Genomic DNA, 24,127 nt, shown 5'->3' with positions numbered 1-24,127 from the left:
ATAGACAAGCAACATTGTAGGTCCACGTTTTTCTTTCCCTCCCGATCGTGAGATCCTTTGAGAGACTCATGGGCTAGATAATCATCTACTTTTGTACATCTGAAGTTGTGGGTCTTCCTTGTCTCATGATTCCTTGTGAGTGGCAAATCATCTTTACAATTTTGTACACTATCTTTTTCTATGTCCGTGTGCAGTTGAGAGGATCCTTTGTGTAGTCATGCTTGCAAATTTTACTAGAGTACAGAGTGGACATGTGCTCTCTCTCTCTCTCTCTCTCTCTCTCTCTCTCTCTCATAGGACATTATTGTATCACTTTGGTCTCATAGGCCCATTGAGTCTTTAGTAGAAGCTTAATATATCTTTCTTTTCTTCTCTTCTCTCTCTCTCTCTCTCACACACACACACACATACACACACACACACACACACACGATGTTTACCTAGGTTGTTTGACTTATAGTTTTACTTTACTTGTGGGAGTGGCCATCAGGTTGTTGTGCTTCTCTAACAGTAGGCTTTTCAAAGAGGCCATATTCTCCCCCCCACTCAAGGTGGGCAGCTTTGGAGCCGATCGAGGGTTGTTGGTGGTTGGGCGACGATGATTTTCACTGTTTTATTTTGGATAAAAGATGTCTTCTAGGTAGATTAGATCCAACTACCTTCTTAGGGTGCTAGCATTGGGCTATAGACAAGGAGGCAAGCATGTGAAGGCACCTTCATTACTTACACAAGGGATCGAAGGTTGGTGGGCAACGACAATTTTCACCGTTTTATTTTGGATAAAAGATGTGGACTAGGTGGATTAGATCCAACTACCTTCTTAGGAGGCATGAGCTATAGACAATGGGCTACAGACAAGGAGGCAAGAATGTGAAACCACCTTCACAAAACCGTGTGTAACGACACATCCCAATCTCAAGCGGCTCACATATAAGTCAGGCCGCCCCTGATGCAGTTTTTTAGTATGACACTCAAGAGATTGGCGGCTGACATTTCGCTCATGTGCCCAATTCAACAAGAAGCCTTTTTTAATCTAAATTGTATCTGAGAACAAGAGTTGGGTGTGGTCACACAACCTGCGACCTAATTTCCAACTCATGGCAGCAGTTCAGGTCTTCCAAATCGCTTCTCCACCTTGACTTTGAATTGATACCCCCCACCACCACCACCACCACCACCACCACAGCGCACAGAACTGTTCAATAAAGTGAAGTGGTTGCATACAGCCGGCGACGTTTCTCCTCCTGCAAAGGATTCCGAATCCACTCTCGACACACATTGAAATTTGAAGTTCTCTCGCTGAAGTTCTCCGCCCAATTATAACACCCATTTCCGCCCAAATTTAATGCCCATTTCGCCCAATTCAATGCCCTTTCCATCATAACGCATCTTCAACGCCAAATTTAGTACCCATTTCGCCCACTTCAGCCCAAATTTAATGCCCACTGCGCCCATTCCCCCCCAAATTTAACGCCCAAGTGCAATGCCCAGTTTGCCCAAATCTAATGCCGTCTCCGCTCCTATCGCCCATTAGGAAGCAGAATTCGCCCTTTGCAAAGCTCAATTTGCCCAATTCCGCCTGAATTTGCTCCAATTCAACGCCCATTTCTTACACATCTACTCCTGTTTTGCCCATTTTCGCTAAGAGCGTGGGCCAATTTCAGTCTTATTCGTAAGAGCCCGAAAACTATGCGTTGGCATCAGCCATAATAATTGCAATTTGTACCAATAATTCTCTACAAGTTAGTACTCACGCATGGAGGCCTCCGCAAGCACCTCAGAGGTTGGGGAAGGTGGAGTTATGATGCTCAGAAAGACCAACTCTTCACTGCCAAAGCTCACCCTCCCTCCAAGAACCTCAGAAGAAGCTGTCCTCAACGGCACGGACGCAGCATCTCCCAGCCCCATGACATTTGTCTCCAGCTTATTTGCAGAGGACCCTTATTCAGACCACAAATCCTTCACACATCTTTTGACCGGGGCCATGTACTCATCTCCTAATTCCCACATGAAAAATGGATTGTCTGATCCAGATGCTGATGGTATGTCCATTAGTGAAAGCTTTGCAGATGGTCTTGTAGGTGGATTAGCAAGCAATGGCGTTGTTGTAGGAGGATTAGCAAGTCTTGACAATGGTTTTGCAGGACGATTAACAAGTCCCTATGGTTTTGTAGGAGGATTAGCAAGTCCTGGCTCTGCCAGACCTAATCACACTGCCAGGTTCAAATCAATGATGCCATCCAAGCTTCCGATACACCGCTCTCCGTATATCACCATCCCACCAGGGCTCAGTCCCACAACACTACTGGACTCCCCTGTTCTATTTTCTAGTGGACAGGTCTGTAGACGGTATTGTTTGAGTCGGAACATGTGGTTTGGCTCCATTGTCTGAGTATGCACATGTGACTTAACTCCATTGCTTTGAGTCTGTACATGTTCATCCAGCTTCAATAAGTCATCCCAAATGCTTTTTGCTTTGCAGGTCCAACTATCCCCAACAACGGGCACATACCTTGTGCCGTCAGTTCTTCAAGAAGGTGGATCAGCAGGTGATTATGGATCCAACACACTCAGTAGGAGTTCCGAGGGAGATGGCAGTCCCACTTTCGTTTTCAAGCCTCACCCACAATTGCCAATGTCCCCTATTGCTAGCATGGTATGATCATTGCTCTCTAACTGAAAAACACTGTTGTGGCCCTTACTCTCTACAGGAGCACACACTGACCATACTTATCTTATGGACCGTGTGAGTGTTTTGCTATCCTCTCTTGACCTTGCTCTCATGGACCATGTGAGTGTTTTGCTATCCTGTCTTGATCTTGCTCTCATGGACCATGTGAGCTCGAGGATCGAAAACTTGGTTTTGATATGCTTAGATGCTCCTTATGGTCTCTTGTTAAGAAGGGTAGGTTTTCAGTGCAGGATGGTTAGCAATATCAATTAACCTTGAACGTATTAGTCTTTTTCACGTGGTCTATGTTGTTGACATGTTTCTATATGAATTGTAATTGGAGGTTTCTTCTTCTGATGCATCTAAATATGGCTAGTTGCAACTCCCTACAGGATTCATTTGGGCTGTCTCATCAACAGGCTTGGGCGCGTGTACAGGCACAAGCACACTCACAAGTTGGTGCTCTTGAATTGACATCCATGGAGTCATCGTCACATGATCCCAGGCTTCTATCACAATCACAAGCTCCTGTGGATACAACAGTAGAACCAGCGACTAAGCCTGTGGAAAAGGTTTCATCATCTCAATCATTGGTTCCCACTCACCCTCCACCCCAGTTAATTGAAAGGCCTTCTGAAGATGGTTACAACTGGAGAAAATATGGGCAGAAGCAGGTGAAGGGCAGTGAATACCCACGCAGCTACTATAAGTGTACATACCATTCCTGTCATGTGAAGAAAAAGGTTGAGCGCTCTTATGATGGGCAAATCACTGAAATTGTGTATAAAGGGGAGCATAATCATCCCAAGCCGCAAGCCACTCGGAGAATGGCCATGAATAGCTCTAGAGAGGCTTCTCATCCAGTGACTCTGGAAAGAGCTGAGGCTTCCTTTAGTGCTAGAAGGATGGATGATGGAAGCTCAACAGACCCATCATCAGCAAAGGCACAGTTGGTTTTCTCTACTCCAGAACCATCTCTAGGCTCAATAAGTGATGATGAGGCTGAGGATGGTGAGGCCAGTAAAGCTGAGGATTGTGGTGAAGATGATTCAGACTTCAAACGCAGGTAGTGTTGTGTTCAAAGATTCATCATTTCATCCTGTTGCTAATATAAAAGCACTGATTTTCTAAAGAACTTGGAATCAGGAAAATTGAAAATGCTAATGAACCACTGGCAAATGTCCCATTGAGAACTGTCCGAGAGCCTCGAGTTGTGGTACAGACGACAAGTGAGGTGGATATTCTTGATGATGGTTATAGATGGCGCAAGTATGGGCAGAAAGTGGTCAAGGGCAATGCACATCCACGGTTTGAATCCTTTCCTTTTGCTTCATTTGAATTTGTGTCAGTCATAGAGCATAGAGCACCTTTCTTCTCCTCCCATAGCCTCTGAGAACTTGCTGTTGTTCTGTTTCTTTTAAGAACTTGAAATGTCAAGGTCTATTTTAATAAAGGTTGTGGTAAGGTAGCCTTCCTTGCACCTGTGACTAACCTTCATACGATACACCATGCTCTATCAGCTACAAGAACAGTGAATTTTGAGAATTCCATTAATTTTCTGTAAAAGAAGGTGTGCACGACTCTAGTGGTGCAGTTGCTTTCTCAATGTGGTTTGTCAGATAAAAGTACTGAGCTGAATCTATCAAACATTTCTGACCATATATCTGAAGATAGAATGGCCAAGAAAAAGTGAAGGGCCCACCACTCTCTTGGATCCCACTGCAAATCTTATGGAGCAGCCACCAAACAGCCAAAGTCTTCAAGATGGACCAGAGATTGTCGCTTGGTTCGGAACTCCTCCTGAGCGAGTCTCGTCTGCAACTCTCCCCCACTAGAACTGTTGCTATCCTCCATGGCCTGAACAGCGTCAACTTTAGGAATCTTCTTGCTCTTTTGCTGCTGGACTTTCTGCAGAGAGTTCAAGACTTGGAACTCTCCTGTGTTTGGAAGGTCGTAGAGCAAAACGAACTGCATCTGAAAGATCATTCAGAAAGCGCTCGCTCCAACTGTCAAACAGTCATCAGAAGCATGTGCAGAAGCTTCTTCTAGGTAGTCAGTTACGTGCTCACCTTGCTTCTAGGCAAAGCACTCCCATTGCCACGTTTGCTCATAGTAATAATAGTCCAGTGGGATAAACTACTTCAAGATTGCCTTCAGCAAGTTACAGAGTGGTGCCTAAGGTGGTCTTCCCACCACAAGAAATTGGCACACCCATCAAAGCCGTACACTCCAAATGATAGTGAAAACCATCGAAACCATCTGCTGCGGCCAACATGTAGCCACTTCTCCGTTCATCTTCTCGTTGAATTTGGGAAGCTTTAGGAGCTTCAATAACTGAAGGTGTGAGAAATCCGGTGTAGAGTGCTCCACAAAAGAGACTGTCAGTAATGCGATTGGCGTCTCTCATGCTGACTACATGAAGAATAATGATGATTGCCGGACCGGAAGCAAAGCTCGTCCAATGCATCTTTACCTGCATCCAAAGGAGTGAAAAAACTTTCCTTGAAAGTTTCGCCACTTCGTCCCCAGAATTGTCAAGCCCTTGTTGAGAAACACGAGCCTTGGTAGATGCCAAATCTTGAATACACGCTCAAGGTGCTGACTCTCTATCCGATCAAAACAGTCAGACATGGCCTCCATGCTTGCCATGAGACCCTTTTAAGTAAACCTACAAGCTCTACCTGATCCATAATAATAATATATATATATATATATATATATATATATATATATATATATATATGCACCAATGCTACTGGTCAGTTTATTTTATTGCAGTCAGCCAGGTCCATGACCTGCCACACCACGTGTCATTGCCGCCACATCATCATATATATATGCACCAATGCTACTGGTCAGTTTGTTTTATTGCAGTCAGCCAGGTCCATGACCTGCCACACCACGTGTCATTGCCGCCACATCATCATTGCCATGTGGCACCTGCACTTGCCCACGGAAATGTACATGCTATCCTTTGTGTACCATAGGTGAGGTGTGTCACATGATTTATCTGATATATCTAATAGGTTGCACTACCTATCTATATATGGTTTCCCGTGGGGATTGCATAGGAAGATGGCACCTACGGCAGGTCCCCAACTAGACCACATCACTCATCTAGGATAATATCAGACTTTTTTTTTTGAACTGGCCTTTGGCCCAAGATCCTCCCAGAGCTACCAAATTTCACCGTCCGTAGACAGCCGCCCGTAGGTGCTTATTTATCCACTTGTAGGCGATGCCGCCGAGGAAGCACCAAGGGGGGTTTTGAACCCAGAACCTCTTGGTCCTAGGCAAACACCTTCACCACTTGAGGTATCACCTCATTGGCGGATAATATCAGACTTTACAAAAGACTGCAAGTGTAAACACAGCTTCCAAGGTCATCCGAGATCATTTGGGCACCCAAACAGGCCCTGCACCCATGGATAGAGTGTCTCTGAAACATCTTCCAGCCCTTAGTGTGATAAAAAATGGGGAACGCCAGCCTACACTTGCACGTAGTCTATTTAAATCTCTAGCCATTAAAGTTGTTACTCTAGCCTGCCAGACATCTGGGCTGCTCAAACACATCTGCATTTTATAAAATAGAGCTTGTCAGTACCTGTGCAGTTACAATAACAGGGGTGGAGCATTGATTTTCAATAGGAGCTCTGTATCAATCAAGGGAACGATCTTACTGTGCATTCTCGACCCCCACTCAATGGAATCAGGAGGAAGTATCTCCACTCTCGTTCTAATGCATACCAATAGCTTGCAAAGGGGACACATATATGGGAGAAGATTTATTATCAAGAGAGAAGCGGCCTGCCACAGTTACCTTAATCAATGGCTGAATTAATCCGAGTCATTCTTTTCTGCAACCCATGGGAAACTGCAGTAAGCCTTCCACTCTCTGCCTCTGGGACCCCGTTCTCTTTCCACATGCTCTGATAGTAGAGGCCAAAAATGGGAAGGAGGAAGTTCTGATAACTGCATCTACTCAGGTGCACTCCATATAGTTCCCAGGTGTGTTATCAACCCTAGCATCCAAGCAAGGCATCCTCAGAAGAACTCTACCAGGTAGAGCCTATCTTACGCATTGGATAGGAACTTATGTTTTGTAAGACGACACTGGAACATATAAAGCCAGAAGAACTCTGGCAGATAGAGCCATCTTACGCATTGGATAGGCACTTATGTTTTGTAAGACTGCGCTGGAACATATAAAGCCGCCTTACCTTGTGCTTGATGATGTCATCAGTGCTCCAAAACGGTATAGATTGTAACTTGACGCCTTCGAAAAGGCTCTTCACACCAGAATTCAAATGGTGTTGCTGTCTGATGGGAAGATGGAGACAAGTATTGCCCACATCTGCAACTCTCAAGCTAGAGAACCATGGCCTCTGCAACAAAAGGTAAAGGAGGCCCTGTGTCAAATATTAACAAGAACTTTGGGCAGCTGTCCAATGTTAATTATGTATTGAAGTTAAGCCTTTTGTTCTACATTTCTAATTTTCATCAAAATACTACATCATACAGTATATTATTAGCATCCATATTTTTTCTTCACATGGCTTGGATCCTTCAAGCTCCTCATCTCTTTTTATACTTTGTTTCCATCATCTCTGTATTCTTCCTATTCTTTTTCTAGAAAAGGGCGGCCTGGTCATAAGAACTCAGTAGTGCATACATAGAAAGCTTAGGTTAAAATAGCCAATTTTAGCCCAATGCCTATGGGTGCGCATGCCAGATTTTTTTTTTTTCCGAGAAAAGATCCTTTCATTAGTTATGTAAAAAACCGCCCGGAGGGCTACAAAAGAGATCTCTCCTGCTCCTACCAGAGAGAAGAGCAGTGAATACATCATGGCAGCCCGGGAGACTCTCCCTAGGTGCTGCAAAATACAAGCATCAGTCTAAAGGACTGAGCGGCTAAATCATACAATGGGGGGGGGAAAAAGCCAAACAGGTGGCCTGTAGTGCCAACGGGGGGATCCCGTGTGTAGGGAATAGAACGGGCCGCAGCGCCAAGTGGTATGAAAGGCCTGGCGCCGTAAGATCGCCTCATCCGAGTCTCCCCGGATGCGGTCGTACTGTCCTCGCAGGGTGTGGATCAACTCCTGCCAAATCCCCCGAACAGTCTCTGCTGGTGGCTCCAATCTCCCCTCAAAGGCCGTAAAGCACCGGGCCCTCCAGGTGAACCAGATGGTGAGGCTGCTGAGGAGCTCCCATCGTAAATCCCTCTCCTGTGTCCAGCTGGCGGACGAGAAATCCGGTACCGGAACCAGGCGAGGCTGGCCCCTAATAAATCTGATGGCCTGACTGCCCTGCTCCATCTCATAGCCCATAGCAGGCCCTGACGAAGTCGACCAAGCAGCGGCACCCCACGTAAACATACCCTCTGGAGAGAGGGGGGCCAGAATACGCAGCATCCGCAGCCAAATCTGCTGTGCCTGAGGGCAGTCCCACAGGCAATGTCTCTGTGTCTCCATAGGGTGGCCGCATCGGACGCAGGCCGCCGGAAGACCGCTGTAAACAAGCCAAGTGCCAACTGCTGAGCCCCTGTGGGCGACCAGCCACTGAAAAGCCGAGATCCTGCGGGCCTGTCGACTAGCCCAGAGCCGAGCCCAGAAATCCTCCAGGAACTCCTGTGATAGTCCCTGCAATCGCCAATGCCCCGCTGCCGCTGGAGAAACCGTCCTCCTCGCCGACAAGATATGCCGTCCCAGCCTAACAGTATACTGGAAAAATGTGATCTCTGTGGCCTCAAGGGATGCATAAGGATCATGCCACTCGTACTCTCCGGGGTCCCACTGCAGCCGGGCCAAGGGGCGCGCTGCATATGCCCAGATGCGCCAATCCGGGAGCACGTCCGCAGGGTCGGGGTCAATATGCCACTTCCGAGAAGCGGCAGCCACTACCCGAATCCTCTGAAAGGTGCACTCTGCAACCAAAGGCGACTCCACCTCCACTCTCTGAAGTCTGCCCTCATCCTGAATCTCATAATAGAGGCATCTGCCATCCTCAGTGCTAGCTCTGACAGCAATCAGGATCTCCAACTGTGTAAAGGCTCCCATCCATCGTGGGGCCGCTGGCTCGAGAGGTGTGAACCACTCCTCTGAAAGTGCCTCCTGAATATCATCCCTCATAATCAATCCCCCTCTGAAGTGACTCAGCCTCTCCACCTGGGTCTTCTCTGGTAGACTGCAGAAAGCCTGCCAGTCTCCAAAACTACGAGCCGGGCCTGCCGCTAAAGGTCCCCAGGCTAGACGAGGCCGAGAACCCAGCATATGGCCATGCTCTGTACGAACCGCTGGGCTCCAGATGAGCGGCTGCCTGGCCCGCTCCTCAACACAAGAAGGAGGCCGCTGAGAGAGCCCCGGTCTCAACAGCTCCCAAGCTCTCAGGATACTCAGAGCAAATCTGTCCTCCCATCCTCTACTGAGGCCTGTCCTCCTCATCTCTATGAAGATCCATCGAATCTCTGGTGCCCAAGTACCCCCTGCAGGAGGCGCCCGGGCCTGCAGTCGCTGCAAGAGGAGCTCTTTCCAAGGCTCAGCGCCTGGAAGCAACCCCCGAACAATAAGCTTCCCCAATAAGGCTCTACTCTGATCGACTGGATCTATAATGCCCAAACCGCCCTGAGCCAGCGGAAGTGTAATAACTGCCCATGCAACCTTTGCCCGAGCTGGCTGACCGTCCCGCCCAGACCACAGAAAGTTCCTGATCAGCCTCTGTACCTGGCTGATGCAAGAGCTCAAGAAAATCCAGCAAGACGTAATGTACCACATAGTCGCTAACAGCACCTGATTTGCCACCACCACCCTACCAGCCAAGGATAGTCGAGCTGTACTCCAATACAATAGCTTCTTCCGAATGCTCAGAAGAAGCGGGGCAATCTGCTGCTCAGGTGACAAATCGAGGCCGATCTGGCATCCCAAATACCGCACTGCTGTGCCGGGAGGAATCCATCTAAAACCGGGGTCCGGACTCCATGCCGGAGTGGGAGCACTACTGATCCAAAAGGCGACTGTCTTGCGCCAATTGATCAGTGCTCCCGAAGCTGCACTAAAAACCTGGAGCGACTGCTCTGCCCGAATAAGATTGGCCTCGTGGCCATGCAAAAATAAGCCCGTGTCGTCTGCAAACTCAGCATCAAGCAAATCCTCCCCCCGGACTGGGAGCTGAAGTCCTCTCAAACCAACCTCCTCTGCCGACAAATACATACTCATAGCCTCCGCAAAGAAGAGAAAAAGGAAAGGAGCGAGAGGACACCCCTGACGGACTGATCTGGTCAGCTCAAAAATCGGCCCCCGACCTCCTGCAATCAGCACCTGGCTGCGAGCTGTGGAATACAAAGCTGCCACCCCTCTGATCCATCCTGGCTCAAAGCCCAGGCGTAGCATAGTGCCCTCTAAGAATCCCCAATCGACTCTATCGTATGCCTTCTCAAAATCGAGAAGCATCACGACCAAGTCCTCACCAAGAAACCTGGCTCGGGCCGTCGCCTCCCAGAAAGTAAAGATGTTGTCAAGGATACTGCGCTCCTTGACAAATCCTGTCTGAGTAGCATGAATCAACTCCCCCAGGAAGGGCTGGATCCTCAAACTCAAGGCCTTTGCCAAGACCTTGTAGACAGTATTGAGGATCGTAATAGGCCTCCAATGCCGAATATCATCTGATACTCCCTCCCCCTTGGGGATAAGATAGATCAAGCCCTCTGAAAGGCTCTGCGGCATCACCCCAGTGTCCAAAACATGCTGAAAGCCCCTGCGGAGGCCTGACCCCAAAAGGTCCCAGTAGCGCATAAAGAAGGCCGGCGTCAGTCCGTCCTCCCCTGGGCAACTATGTCGCGGTAGGACCCTCAAGGCCTCGGCAAGCTCAGTCTCTGACAGAGGCGCACCTAAAACTGTGCGCATATGATCTGTGACCCTCCTCTGCACATGGGCCCACACAGTCTGTCTGCATACATCCCGAGCCTCAGTGGCTGGCTCCGCTGAGAGCAAATCACTATAAAAAGCTGTGGCAATGTCTCTGATCTCCCCGAGCTCAGTAGCTATCGATCCATCCGGTCTACCAAGCTGGCGAACCCCTGCTCGCGCATGACGGGGTCCAGTGATCTCAAAAAACTCCCCAGTCACTCTATCACCAAGCTGCGTCCACTGAGAGGCCTGACGACGATAGTAAAACTCATGTCTCTGCTCCTCTGCCTCTCTAACCTCCTGGCGGGCCTGGCTCAACTGGGACGCCACCCACTCACATGCTGGCTGCTGCTCCTGAAGGCGCTGTAGCGAAGCAAGGCTACGTCTCAGCCGTTGCTCCCGCTCGCGAATCTCTCCCAGTCGTGTCAAAGCTGCAGCATGCAGAAAAGAGCTAAGATCAATGAGTCCCTGGGCACACTGGCCCGCTGCATCCTGGTCAGAGCACTGACTATCCTGCCAGATCCTCTCAATGTCCTCAGCAAGACTGGGGTCTGCAAGTACCCGCTCTGGGATCCTCAACTGCAAGCTGGGCTCCCGAGTCCCCTCCTCCAATGTCAATATAACTGGCGCATGATCTGAAAATGAGGTGCCAGCAAGAATGCCGACGGAGCCCCCTCGCTCCCCCAACCAATCGCCCACATAAAAGCGATCAATCCGAGATAGATTAGTCCCTCCCTGTCGGCGATCCGACCGAGAGAAACTAAGACTGTCCTGAGACCGGGAGAAAGCCCCATGCTGCCATGCATCAGTGATCCTCAGTGACATGCAAAACCGGTCCCAAGCTGCAAGCTCCGTGCCGTGCACTGTAACATGACTGCCTCCCACCCTATCTGCCGGGTCCTCAAGCATGTTGAAGTCTCCCCCAACACACCAATGTGCAACCTCTGGCAATGCATCTGTAACCTGAGTCCAAAACTCTGCTCTGGCACTAGCATGATTGGGCGCATAGATGTTGAGCACACCCAATAGCTCATCATGCATCCTCAGAATGACATACTGTGCTCTGCCAGGCACAATGATCCCTCGATCCACAATGGCCTGCCGCCATGCATCTGCAATAACCATGCATACTCCTCCCTGTCCACCCAAAGGACCAAACCCTGCAGACCAGAAAGTGTCCCATCTACCAGGCATCACCGAACCATATCTCCGGATCCTGCTCTCACCCAAGTGGTGCTCCTGCATCATCAGAATGTCTATGCTGCCACCAACCAGGCATCTCTGTAGCTCCTGCCTCAAGCAGCCTCGATAACGTATAAAGTGTGCTCCGCCGAGGCCCTGAACATTCCATGAGATGATCCTCATGGATGTCCTACTGAGGTGGATGCTGTCTCAGCCGTGCGGCGAGCCTTCGCAAGCGGCTTGGATGGAGAGTAGTCCCCATCCGAACGGCTGCGAGTCTGCCCACCCGGTGTACTGCAAGAATCCCGGATCAGGCGCCAGTGGCTGTGACCCATGGCGACTGCCTCCTGCTCTGACATAGTAACCTCGTGTACACTCACATATCCTGGGTCGCGTGCCAAGTCTGCAACTATGCGCACGACCAAATGCCGAATCCCGGATGTATCCACACTCCCGGGATCCAAGAAAAAATGAGCCAACTCCCAAAGTCGGCCTATCACATCTGTAACCTCCAGATCGCTCATGTGATGAGAAAACTCAACTGCCTGAGTCTTCAACGTGCTGAGAGCGAGCTCTAGAGTCCACTCCCGGTCACAAGGTCCACAAAGAGGGAATGAGAAGGCCACCGCTGAGTCTAGTGCCTCCTCCCCGCGGGCCGGAGGTATCACTACATGCACTCGGATGGGAGCTGGCTCATGGGGGCCCTCGGCTCCAAAAAGCCGTGTAAAGGTATAATCAAACGCCTCCGAGCGCTGACGAATGCCGAGGCGACTCAGCCGACTGCGGATAGATGAAATCCGTGAGGCCCTAATCGGCATAGGTCTCCTCTGAGATGCTCGAGCGAGGTCAGTGCTCAGCGCCCTCCGGACTGCAGGTGAGCGCCAGGGAACTGCCAGGACCTCCCGGGAAGGCGAGGCGGGCGGAGGGGGAGGAGGGGGAGGCGAGGGGGGAGGAGAGGGAGCCGCTGCCGAGACCGGAGCGGGGGCGGGAGGAGGCGATGGTGGACGCGAGGCGGTGGGAGGGGGTGGGTGTGGGGGAGGTGAAGGAGGGGGAGCTGGCATCTCCTGGTCCTCGGTCACTGCAGGGGTCTCCTCCTGAAGGGGAGCAAATCTGTTCCTCACGGGAACCCAGTGAGGCTGAGCCTGTGGCTGCTGCTGCAGCGGTACCTGGGCGCGCTGCTGAGGCTGTCTCCCTCGACGGCGCCCCTGTCCTGGCTGCCACTCCGAGGTCTCTGTGGCCTGAGCAGGTGTCCCTGAGGCAGCCTGCCGGGCCGAATCTGCGGGCGGGCCGTCCGTGGCCTGCTGCTGTGGTGAGGGCCGAGGTCTCCTGCGAGGGCAGGCCTTGGCCAAATGGCCGACCTGCCTACAAATGAAGCACTGGTTCGGGAGCCCCGAGAACTCCACTCTCTGATCTATCCACCCCCCCCCTATCCTAGGTAGCTGAATGACCTTAGGAAGGGAGGAGATGTCAGATACCAACACTCTGACCGAAGGTAACCCAGCTGCTCTGGCCACCACTGAAGCTGCTGAGGGGCCCGTCTCAAGAACCGAGCCCACCAAAGCTCCGAGCCTGGGGAGGAGCGGAAGATACTCCCGGCGGAGACCAGGGAAACAAACTGTAATATGGAAGAGGCGCTCTCCCTGCTCCGCCGCTGCTGGGTCAAATCCATGCTGCCAAGGCCTGAAGAAAGCCCGAGCACCCCTGATATCCAGAGGACTCATGGCAAGGACCTTGGCAACGCTCTGGGCGGCCTCGAACTCGATCTGATAATGTCCCCGGCCCAAGAGCTGTACATCCAGGATCTTGCCCACATCTGCAAGAAGGCGGGCCTGAAGAAGATCCCTGATCTCCCCTCTGCTGGGGCGAGTGCCGACTATACGGCAGATGGTGGAGTGAGCCTGAAGGCGCTCCACCTCTGCGGTGAGGCTCGCTTCCTCTTCCGGCGAAAGAGAAAGCCTGATGGGGATGACCTCGGGGGCGGGCGAGGGGGCTGCAGAAGAGTCCCTCTGAGGCGAGGCGGGAGGAGTCTCCATCAGAGTCTGAAGCTCAAGCGAAGGCGAGGCGAAAGCGGAAAACCCTGCAAGAAGCGGGCTGCACACCAAGAGGCGGAAGGACGGGTGACGATAAGGAAGAAAAACAAAAAAAACCCCCTAAGGGAAATAGCAGCACGACAGAGGAGGGAAGGGGGGGGCGGAAAATGGAGGAGAGGCCCAGAGGGGGGAAGGTGGCGACAATGCGAGAGGGAAAAAGGGGGGGGCGCTGCTGAATGGCGGCGAGAATGAAGAAGCGAAGAGGCGGGGGGGGGGGGGGGGGGGGGGGGGGGGCGGAATGGCGGCAGCGGGGAGGGAGGGGAAAGGCGGCAGCGGGGAGGGAAGAGGCGGCAGCGGGGAGGGGGGCGACCTGGCGAAGAGGGGGGGGTGGAGGCGCAGAAGCGCTGATGGAGGGGGGGGCGGCGCAGCAGCGAGGAAGGGGGGGGGGGCGCAGAGGCGAGCAGAGGGGAAAAACGGGGGGCAGAGGAGAGAGGGGGCGCGAGGAGGGGGGGGGATCGAGGTGCGCAGAGCAGGGGGGGGGGGGCGGGAGCTTCAGCGAGCGAGCTTGCGTTGGCATATATATATATGTGCGCATGCCAGATTTGTGCATAATGTTAACGCTTAGGTTAAAGTAATTTCTACCCAATGCTTTTTTTTTCAGCAATGAAATGGGTAACCATGCAGGCCTGATTTTTATTTATTTTTCCCTCTGTGAGACACAATGAGGCAATGATATCGTCCTGCTTCACAAAAAGATTAAGTCTTAGTTAATGAAAATTTAAAGAGAGAAAATAATCCTCTGTTTCTTAGGCCTCGCTTACACACATAAAGAGAAGAATTTCCTTCCTCCATATAGGAGGTAGATAAGCTCCATAAACAAATTGATTGTTAACTGCAAACAAAGAAAGACAATTTTGTTTCCTAGGTAACTCTATATAAATCCTTGAACTCTAATACCACTGAAATAGCTTTTTTAGTGTGCTATTTTCTAACTCTAGTGCAAATTAAGAAACTAATTCAACCGTAATCACAACTGGGAACACGGCACTAAGGCCTTGGTTGGGAAAACCTCCCAAGTCTAGCTTGGGATCCATAGGAAAAAAGTCTAGGTTTGCCTTCCCCTTTCTAGGTTTAGCATCTAGTTTAGCTTTAGATATGAATGAAATGTTGTCTTTTTGGAGTTAGTTACACTAACCACATAAACCTTTTGATGATTGATTGTGGTTAGTTACACTAACCACATAAACCTTTTGATGATTGATTGTGCAAAATCAACTGTGATGATGTGGCCTTAATATAACAGTTCTTGTTTGAAAAACTCACGCTTACTGTTGCATTCGCGGAAGCCTTGTTGTTCTTGATCCAGCCCTAAGCCTATTGATTAGGAACATGCAATGAATAGATAGAGAGAGGAGAGAGATGAACTGTATTCTCAGAATATTTATATGTACAAAACGATGTGTATGATTGTACAACTGTTGTGTAGTCCTTGGCCTTCCCAAAATGGTACACGAATACCCTATCTAGTTGCCCCCAATTGGGGATCAGATGATTTATGTCGTATGCTGGCCTTGCCTTATATAGGCTCCAAAAATGCTGTGCAAACAAGCTAAATAAGCATTAAATGCTGCCTAAATCAGGGATTAGATGCTAAGGTTAGCCATGTCCACAGTTGTGCACGTGACATTCCCTCTTGTTAAACTTGATGATAGGTTGGAAACCTGTCATCCTTCCTCCCTGGACTACCAACTGTGTACTTTGACTGAAAACCCTATCATTCCTCTGATTCCACTTCAAGTCTGGTGAGAGAAGTGTGCATCTGTTCCACTTTGTCCCCATGCGTGCAATCCCTTTCCCTTAATTCAGCTATGGTCTCCTGCGAAGATTGATCATGCCTTATGCCCCACCTATGAGAACCAATAGTATGCTCCTGTTAAATTTGACGATAGGTTGGAAACTTGTCATCCTTCCTCCGTGGACTACTGACTATGTACTTTGACTGACTTCTGACACTTTGACTGAAAACCATATCATTCCTCTGACTCCACTTCAAGTCTAGTGAGAGAACTGTGCATCTGTTCCACTTTGTCCCCATGCGTGCAATCCCTTTCCCTTAACACAGCTATGGTCTCTTGCATAGATTGATCATACTTGATGCCCCGCCTATGAGAGCCAATAGTATGCTCCTTTGAGCGCACAACCCCCAGGGAATACTTTCGTGTGGCTTTGCCTGTTGCCAACCTATAACATGACTACTATGCGGAAGCATGCTTAATGATGATTAACACAAAGCAATAAAGATTAATGCTAATCACATGCTCATGACATAGAGAAGTAGAGAGAAGGAGAAGAGAGAGACTCTTTACCTAACCTACTCCTACTATATATAACTGAATGAATGAGTAATTACAATGATTGTCATAGACCCAATGTAGATCTAGACTATGAATGCTATGAATGAACTATGCTTACTATAGCTCCACTGTGCATTAATGGAAAATGCTGATTTGGAGATGTACTTGGCTGATCCAAACTGTTAGACTGAATGTCCTTGGTCTTGGCTCTGCAATCTCTGTCTTTGAATGATTATGAATGACCCATGACCTGCCTTTATATAGTAAAGTGATAGCAAGTCGTAATCAGGTCGTTTTTCATTTTTCAGGCCATAAAAAGTCATAAAAAATGTCATAAAATGTGTTCATATTGTGCCCATAATATGTCCCAACCATTGGTGCATGTCTTGGGCACCTCCGGGCACCTATAGGGCCACCGAATTGGCTCCAAACTGCCCATATACGACCTCTTAACTTTGCCCTTAAGGCGGCTGTAAGGAATAATCATGTCTATGTGGCACCGGATTAAGGTGTGCACATGACACAACCACCTCATAAATGCTACACTGGCTCCATTCTTCTGTGGATATTTGCACATATCTTGGGACAACTGAGTGCTTAGATGGCTGAGCCTCTAATACCATTGTTGCTTGTGGGGAAGCCTTGTTGGACTTGCCAAAGTTCAACGTCTAACATAGATGAGCTTCTTGTATATGCACATGCCTTTGACGTGGGCATTGCATCCAAGATAAACATCCTTCCAACCTTTTGCCAGAATTTTAGTGAGTTATAGTCTTGGACAGTACACCTATCTGGATTCATGATCACTTGCCCGCGGCAAACCAAAGGAGGCTGGCACTTTGTTAATCCCAAGGACTAGCGGGCTGCAGGTCACATTGGTGTCCAACTTGAGTGGCGCACGCTGCACGCCCTATCTCCTCGGTGACCACCAAATGTGGCGGGAATACCCACACTAAACCCAAATTCATGAAGACAAGCCCTAAGCCTATTGATTAGGAACATGCAATGAATAGATAGAGAGAGGAGAGAGAGATGAACATGCAATGAATAGATAGAGAGAGGAGAGAGAGATGAACTGTATTTTCAGTATATTTATATGGTACAAAAAGATGTATATGACCATACAACTGTTGTGTGGCCCTTGGCCCTCCAAAAATGGTACACAAAGACCCTATCTAGACTGACTATGACCTGCTCCCAACTGGGGGCCATATGATTTGTGTTGTATGCTGGCCTTGTCTTAAATAGGCTCCAAAAATGCCCTGTAACTTGGCCGACTGCTGTTGACCGGCAGAGGACAAACTAAATAAGCATTAAATGCTGCCTAAATCAGGGATTAGATGTTGAGGTTAGCCATGTCCATGGTTGTGCACGTGACACTTTCTCATCTCGGCAAAGAGAACGTGCTCTCTTAGATTTTAAAAACAATTGACATTCTCTTTAAGAGTAGAGGTGTACACAAGGATGCCATTAAGAAAGATAACATAAACTTTTTGAGATAACAGACAAAACTGATCATTCACCATCTATTTGGAAAGTGTGTAAGTGAGTGTTGTTAAGGGAACATCCTCTTTCCTTATTCGAATCTAGTAACAACTTGTGCTAAGATTGATCATATTGGAACACTTTGCACCATGGAGGTTATCAATCAAGTCATCCATTTGTGGCAAAGGACATTTGTTCTTAAAAATTCCACTCATAACCTCACGGTTTTATTATTTATTCATCTATCTTACTACTTCATGATCTTCCTTTGCATTTAACTCTTGTGGATTCTTGAATACCATTTTTGTCCTTGGAATAAGCTCATGTGTGAAGGTCCAAAATACATTAAACCATGGGATGAAGTTTTATAGTAGCACAATGAGAAAACATATCCAAGCTGGTAGTCTCTTGGTTTTGACTGCCCTTGTTAACTCCTTTCTTCTACTGAGATTGGTTGAGAGGGCAAGTCTTGTAATGATGAACCAATAAATTACATCTGAAAGACTCACTACTCATTTTGGTCTTTCCAAATGCCTTTGATCTTCCATTTTGGTGTCAATAGCAGGCTTCTCAAACTACTTTTGCAGCAGGTTCTTCGATTTTGATGATAAATCTTGGACTGAAATGTTATTCTCGAATCCATGGTATCTCAAATATTTTAGCAAAATGAAGTGCCTCCTTTAAGCTTGGGCTTTATTGCATTAATGATTACACTTCTGATGCTCTTCAGGCAGGCCATTCATGAAGGCCATGCACCTGAGCTTATCAAGAAAGTCGGGAAATCGTTGTTGAAGCTCCTTCAATTCATTAGCATAAGCCTCAAGAGTGTTACACTCAGCAGAATGGAATTGTGGAGCGGAAGAGTCGAACCGTAAAAGAGATGGCTCATTCTTTGTTGCATCATGCAGGTCTCCCTCCTGCTTTCTGGGGTGAAGCTGTGGCTACCTTAGTTTATCTCATTAATTGCTCTCTCACAAAAGCGGTTGAGGGGATGACTCCGGGGGAGGCTTTTACAGGACACAAGCCTTCTGTATCTCATCTACGCGTCGTCGGTTGTGTTTCTTATGTGCATGTCATAGATCAGAAGAGGACCACACTCGCACCGAAGTCAAAGAGAATGATCTTCACATGCTACAGTTTGAGATCCAAAGGGTTCCGCTTTTGGGATCCAGAGGTTGATGACATCATCATGTCATGTGATGCTCGGTTTGATGAGAGCTTATTTGGCATGGACTCCTCTCCACATGATGCATCTATACATTTTCTGGATGATCCATTCCCAGCGGATGTTAGTGATCTTATACCTCTTCCACGTCCAGCTCCTCCTCCTTCTCCTCCTCCTCCTCCTCCTCCTCCTCCTCCTCCTCCTGCAACTGCGGTGACAGTTGCTACTTTACAGCCACCAGTTTCCATTGCACCAGCTTCTGCAGCTCCCAGTCCCTCTACGAGTCCTACTTTGACTCTGGGATTACCCCCACTAGTGCTTACTTCATCACCTCTCCCAGCAGCATCAAATGAGTCCTCTACTTCAACTGGATCTTCTTCTTCATGCTTTGAGAGAAAGGCTGGCCTACCACAGTGGGTTGAGCAAGTCTTTATTGATTTTGGTCTCACTGATGCACAGCTCCATAACCAGATCTCTACCACCACCCGTGGACCTCGCTATTCATCTCGGGCTTCCACATCTCAACACATAGTGAATTATGCTCTCATGAGTTCTCTCCAAGAGATTGATGAGCCTGAGAGTCTAGAGGAGGCTCTTTCACAGCCGTAGTGGCGGGAAACCATGGAAGCAGAGATGTCCTCTATTGAGAGGAATCACACTTGGTCTTTGGTGCCACGGCCTTTACATCATCGTGTGATTGGTGTGAAATGGATTTTCAAAGTCAAGTTTCATGCAGATGCTACCTTGCACAAGTATAGAGCCTGCCTTGTTGCTCGAGGATATGCTCAGAAGACAGGTGAAGACTTTGATGAGACATTTGCTCCTACAGCCAGGTATACCAGCATCAGGATTGTTTTGGCTTTGGTTGCACACTTTCGATGGCATGTGTTCGAGATGGATGTCAAATCTACTATTTTGAATGGAGATTTAGAGGAGGAAGTTTATGTTGAGCAGCCTCCTGGTTTTGTGATTCAGGGGCAGGACACCCATGTGTATCTTCTGAAGAAGGCTCTTTATCGTCTGAAACAGGCACGCCGTGCCTAGTATCAAAAGATTGATGTCTTATCTCTTGGCTTTGAGAGGGCATATGTTATCAACAATCTCTGTGTGCTTCTTTCTGATGGGGATATTGTGTCATTGTTTTGTATGTTGATAACCTCATCCTTTCGGGCTCAGATACTGCGTTTGTCACATAGGTTCAGTCCAAGCTTTCAGAGACATTTGAGATGACTAATCTTGGCCTTCTTCTTTATTTTCTAGGGCTGGAGGTTTGGTAGAAAGATGATTGTATCTTCATTTCTCAACAAAAGTATGTGAAGAAGCTGCTTTCACTTTATGGGTTGTCTATGATTCTTCTTTTTGTGTTTTTACACCCTTGGGTGTCGGGGATTAGGTTTAGGTCAAGAACCTATGGCCAGACTGTACTCCTCTCTCTTGTTCCATGGATCCCAATGCCAAGTTATCCAAGGAGGATGATACAACCTTGGTGGATTGCACAGAGTACCGGCAAATTGTTGGCTCCTTGCTTTACCTTGCCAATACCCATCCAGATATCTCCTATGCTATGAGTGTCCTCAGCTAGTTCTCATCAGCCGCTTGAAGTTCTCATTGGCAGGCAGCCTTGAGAGTTCTTCGTTATCTTCAAGGTACTTCAAATTATGGCATCACCTATTCCAATGGTGCTGATTTGGTTGGTTTCACAGATTCTGATTGAGTAGGCTGCATTGATACTCGGAGGTCTACATCTGGATATTGCTTCATGCTGGTCTCTTGGAAGTCTCAGAAGCAGAGGATTGTTCCACCGAGGGTGAGTACAAATCCTACCTTCTCTCCTTCACTGAGGCACTTTGGATTCATCAGATTTTGGAGCATTTGTGCTTTGCCGACACTTCCCTAGTTACCATCTTCTCGGATTCTTAGAGTGCTATTGCTCTAGCTCAGAATCTTGTGATACGGGGACAATCCAAGCATATTGAGGTGCATTATCATTTTGTACATGATTGGATCGTGTTGGGACTTCTTCGGCTGGCCTACTATTCTACCAAGGATAATGTGGCTGATCTCTTCACCAAACCACTTCCGAGAGCTATTTTGGAGGTGTTACTTCAACGTGCTGGTATTGGACCGCCCCTCTGGCACCGAAGAAGAGGTGTTAGAATATATATCATCTCTAGAGAGTCTACATGTACCTTTTCTTCCTTGTATTGGTCATTTTTATGAGGCCTTGCATTGGCATATTTAGCAGATATTATTTAGGTTAGGCTTTTTATAGCATTTTTATGCCTCATGATGACAGGTATCGGCCTGCTCTACAGCTGGCCAACCAGGGATATGTAAGGGAGCACACCCTTCCCCTCATATTCCATCTCTGCTGGAGATCATTGGTTGTAGCAATAGTCTCTTATGCTTGTAAGCACCTATGGGCTTCCCTCGTGCTCATTTTTAGCAATAATCAACTGTTCACAGCCTTCTATAGTTTATGGTTTGAGCCTACAGCCTGTGTTTGCTCTTTCTTCCGGTAAAATAGAATCTAAAAGTATGAAAGTCTTACCTTGATGTATTGTTGGCTACAAAATGAAAAAGTTAAGAAAAATAGAGAATTCAAAACAATTCATAAATAACTGAAAATATAGTCATTCGGTAAAGATGAGGACTTATTGTGCATAAGTCGAGCTGATAATTGTCGGAAGTTCAACACGGCTCCATGGTAAAAATCATCGTTATAACTTGCACATCATGCTTACACCACACATAACAACATGCCTACCGTCATGCACAAACTCAAGTCTATAAACTAGTTAAGTGAAATAACCACACAGCCTAGAATAATGTTGGCCTTGAGTGAGGTGCATAATTGGAAAATCTACCCAAGTCCAAAATCCCTGTAGAGCTGAGGACACATCTAAAACCATTGTATCTGGTTTGGTCATAATCGTATAACAATAATCGCTTTAGGTCTCATATAGCAATAATCACTTTTTTTTCTCTCTCTCTCTCTCTTCTTGTTCTTCTTCTTCTTTCTTCTTCTCCCTCTTCTTTCTCTTCTTCTTCTTCTTCTTCTCCTCCTTCTCTTTCCTCTTCTTCTTCTTCTTCTTCTCGCTCACCACACGCTGCCATGCAGGTCTGTTTTATCCCATATGGTGTTTTGAAGGCCCGGCGAAGAGGGTATAAAGGAGAAAACGAGGCATATGTTGTGTTTGTCTCCTAAAGAGACATGCACGTTGCTTGCTCCTTGCTGATGTGTGTGCTAGTGTCATCGACTGTCGACGCCGATGATGCTTGACGTTCGTCGCATGCTGCGGGCCATGTGGGTAACGGCTGCCTCTTGGTTCGCCAGCCCATCGTTGTGGGGTATCTCGCCGTTGTGGTAACCTGTGGCCTGGCCTCTACCGGTGTTCACTGTTGCGGGCTGTCTTGGTCGCCGACGCTTTGACGCGTGGTGTATTTCGGCATCACTTGTCTGCGTTGGATTCTTGGGCTAGGCTTTGATACCACTGTGATGGAAATCAACAGACATGGGGAAGCGTGCGGAATAGAAAGTACAAGCGAGAGAGAGAGAGAACACAAGATTGGGTACAAACTACCCCCAAAGCGTCTACCATAAGCATCCCCGCTTGAGTATTTATAGTTTTTATTATTTCCAAAAAAAGTTACAAGACTATTTTTGCCCTTGCTTGCTCTACAAGCTTTGCCTTACTACTCGTGATTTTCTGGCCCGCCTGACAGCTCGGTTGCATGCCCGGTTTCCTAGTATTTCCTTTGGCAGATATGCCCCTACACTTGATTATGATCTCTTTTTTTCATGGTGCCGTTATTGGGCTTTGTGGACATTATACCATGCCTGCAACACTATGTTGTTTGGGCAGACTTGGATAGATCTCTTCTCCTTTTTCCGCTTCTCTTTGATGCGGTCCCTCCAAGATGCACAGTATCTTGGAGACCTTTCCACGGTCCAACTAGAAGTGTTTTCTCACTATTTCTAGTTTTTCTGTAGTAGCTATCCCATGTTGGGGCAGCTATGAATATACGTTACACTTTTAATGAAACAGTGGGTTTCAGAAAAAAAAAGTGTGTGTGTGTGTGTGTGTGTGTGTATGAGAGAGAGAGAGAGAGAGAGAGAGAGAGAAGGTTTGTCTAATGGTTTTTGATGGTGGGAGTTTGCAGAAGCTACTACAAGTGTACCAATGTGGGTTGCTCAGTCAGAAAGCATGTGGAGAGATCTTCTAAAGATTACAAAGCTGTCATAACAACATATGAGGGGAAACACAATCATGATGTGCCTGCAGCCAGGAATAGTCATCATGATCCAAGTGCAACTGCTGCTCCACCTCCACTAGGACCATCCCATGATGCCAACACTCTTGTGAAGCCTGCTATTTCTCTTCAGGAACAGCTACTTGAGAAGAACAACTGGATTGCAGGTTTGGAACCAGGTAATGGAGGACCTCTGCATGGGGCATCGATTTCGGAACAAAGCATAGCTCAAAGAGGTCCAGAGAAGTTTGCAATGAATATGGTGGGCTTGAATTCAAGCGGGGCGAGGCCGCTTGAGGGAGGTGAATATTTCCGGCGAGGATTGGGTTCGATGCCCAAAGAGGAGCCTGGGGATGTACATCCTCTTGGAAGCTCATTACAACCCATCTATCAACCAGGTCCATCCCCTTTTTTTGCATCAAGGATCCCATCATGATTTGATGGTACTTTTATGCTATGGTGAGGATAAGTGAGAGGCCAATGCCATAGTAGGGATGGCATCAGTGAATCTAAAGCATTCACCACTCTGATTGTGCTGTCCATGGGCTTACATCAGAATGATGTGTTCTGCGTGCATGCATGCTTGCTCAATGTGCCACCTTTCTCTTATAAAATTTCAATGAATTTCCTGTATTATCACTATAACAAGCTACAAAGACCATGTACATTCTTTTACATGCTTGGCAGTGCCCTGCTCTTAATTTGTAGGGTATGGTTCCTTTTGCCTTTTCTTTGGGCTCTGGCAATAATTCCATCCCTACCAAGGGAAAACGCTTAATCAAAAGTTTTTTTTTAAATGCAATGGTGATTTACTGTCTGTCTATGGCAATGTTTGGCTTAAATGTCGTTGCCGAGAATAAACCATGGCTTGCTCACAACCACATTGATATGACTTATTGTAAAAGGCTGAAAATGGTTGAATAGAAAAGCTATATATAATGGTGGCACGACATGGCTGTGTGTATGTGTGTGTGTGTGTGTGTGAGAGAGAGAGAGAGAGAGAGAGAGAGAGAGAGAGAGACCCTAAAGTCTGTGTGACCAAAAGTAGTACATATAACCTATGAGAGATTGAAAGTTGATTGAAT

The 24,127-nt window shown here is 47.8% G+C and overlaps 1 protein-coding gene across 1 annotated transcript; it reads left to right on the top strand.

Moving 5' to 3' along the window:
- The first annotated feature begins 965 nt into the window (after positions 1-965).
- Positions 966-23,856, top strand: LOC147608880 (putative WRKY transcription factor 4). The gene is made up of 6 exons (XM_086788106.1): positions 966-2,042; positions 2,175-2,338; positions 2,483-2,656; positions 3,064-3,737; positions 3,818-3,979; positions 22,953-23,856. Exons 1-6 carry the CDS (start codon positions 1,757-1,759, stop codon positions 23,476-23,478), a joined length of 1,986 nt encoding a protein of 661 aa, XP_086644232.1. The 5' UTR covers positions 966-1,756; the 3' UTR covers positions 23,479-23,856.
- Positions 23,857-24,127: the final 271 nt, after the last annotated feature.

The sequence above is a fragment of the Cibotium barometz genome, chromosome 52 (assembly GCF_041138505.1).
Source record: "Cibotium barometz isolate CiBa-2024 chromosome 52, ASM4113850v1, whole genome shotgun sequence".
Taxonomy (NCBI): domain Eukaryota; kingdom Viridiplantae; phylum Streptophyta; class Polypodiopsida; order Cyatheales; family Cibotiaceae; genus Cibotium; species Cibotium barometz.
The sequence above is the reverse complement of the archived record's forward strand: the minus strand, read 5'-3'. Positions and strand labels throughout refer to the sequence as shown.

What these genes read in the sequence shown, in the direction of transcription:
- LOC147608880 (XM_086788106.1), top strand. Translation starts at nt 1,757, where the DNA reads ATGGAGGCCTCCGCAAGCACCTCAGAGGTTGGGGAAGGTGGAGTTATG. An exon ending in GTCTGATCCAGATGCTGATG is followed by an intron (nt 2,043 to 2,174) that starts GTATGTCCATTA and finishes ATGGTTTTGTAG; the next exon opens with GAGGATTAGCAAGTCCTGGC. An exon ending in TGTCCCCTATTGCTAGCATG is followed by an intron (nt 2,657 to 3,063) that starts GTATGATCATTG and finishes AACTCCCTACAG; the next exon opens with GATTCATTTGGGCTGTCTCA.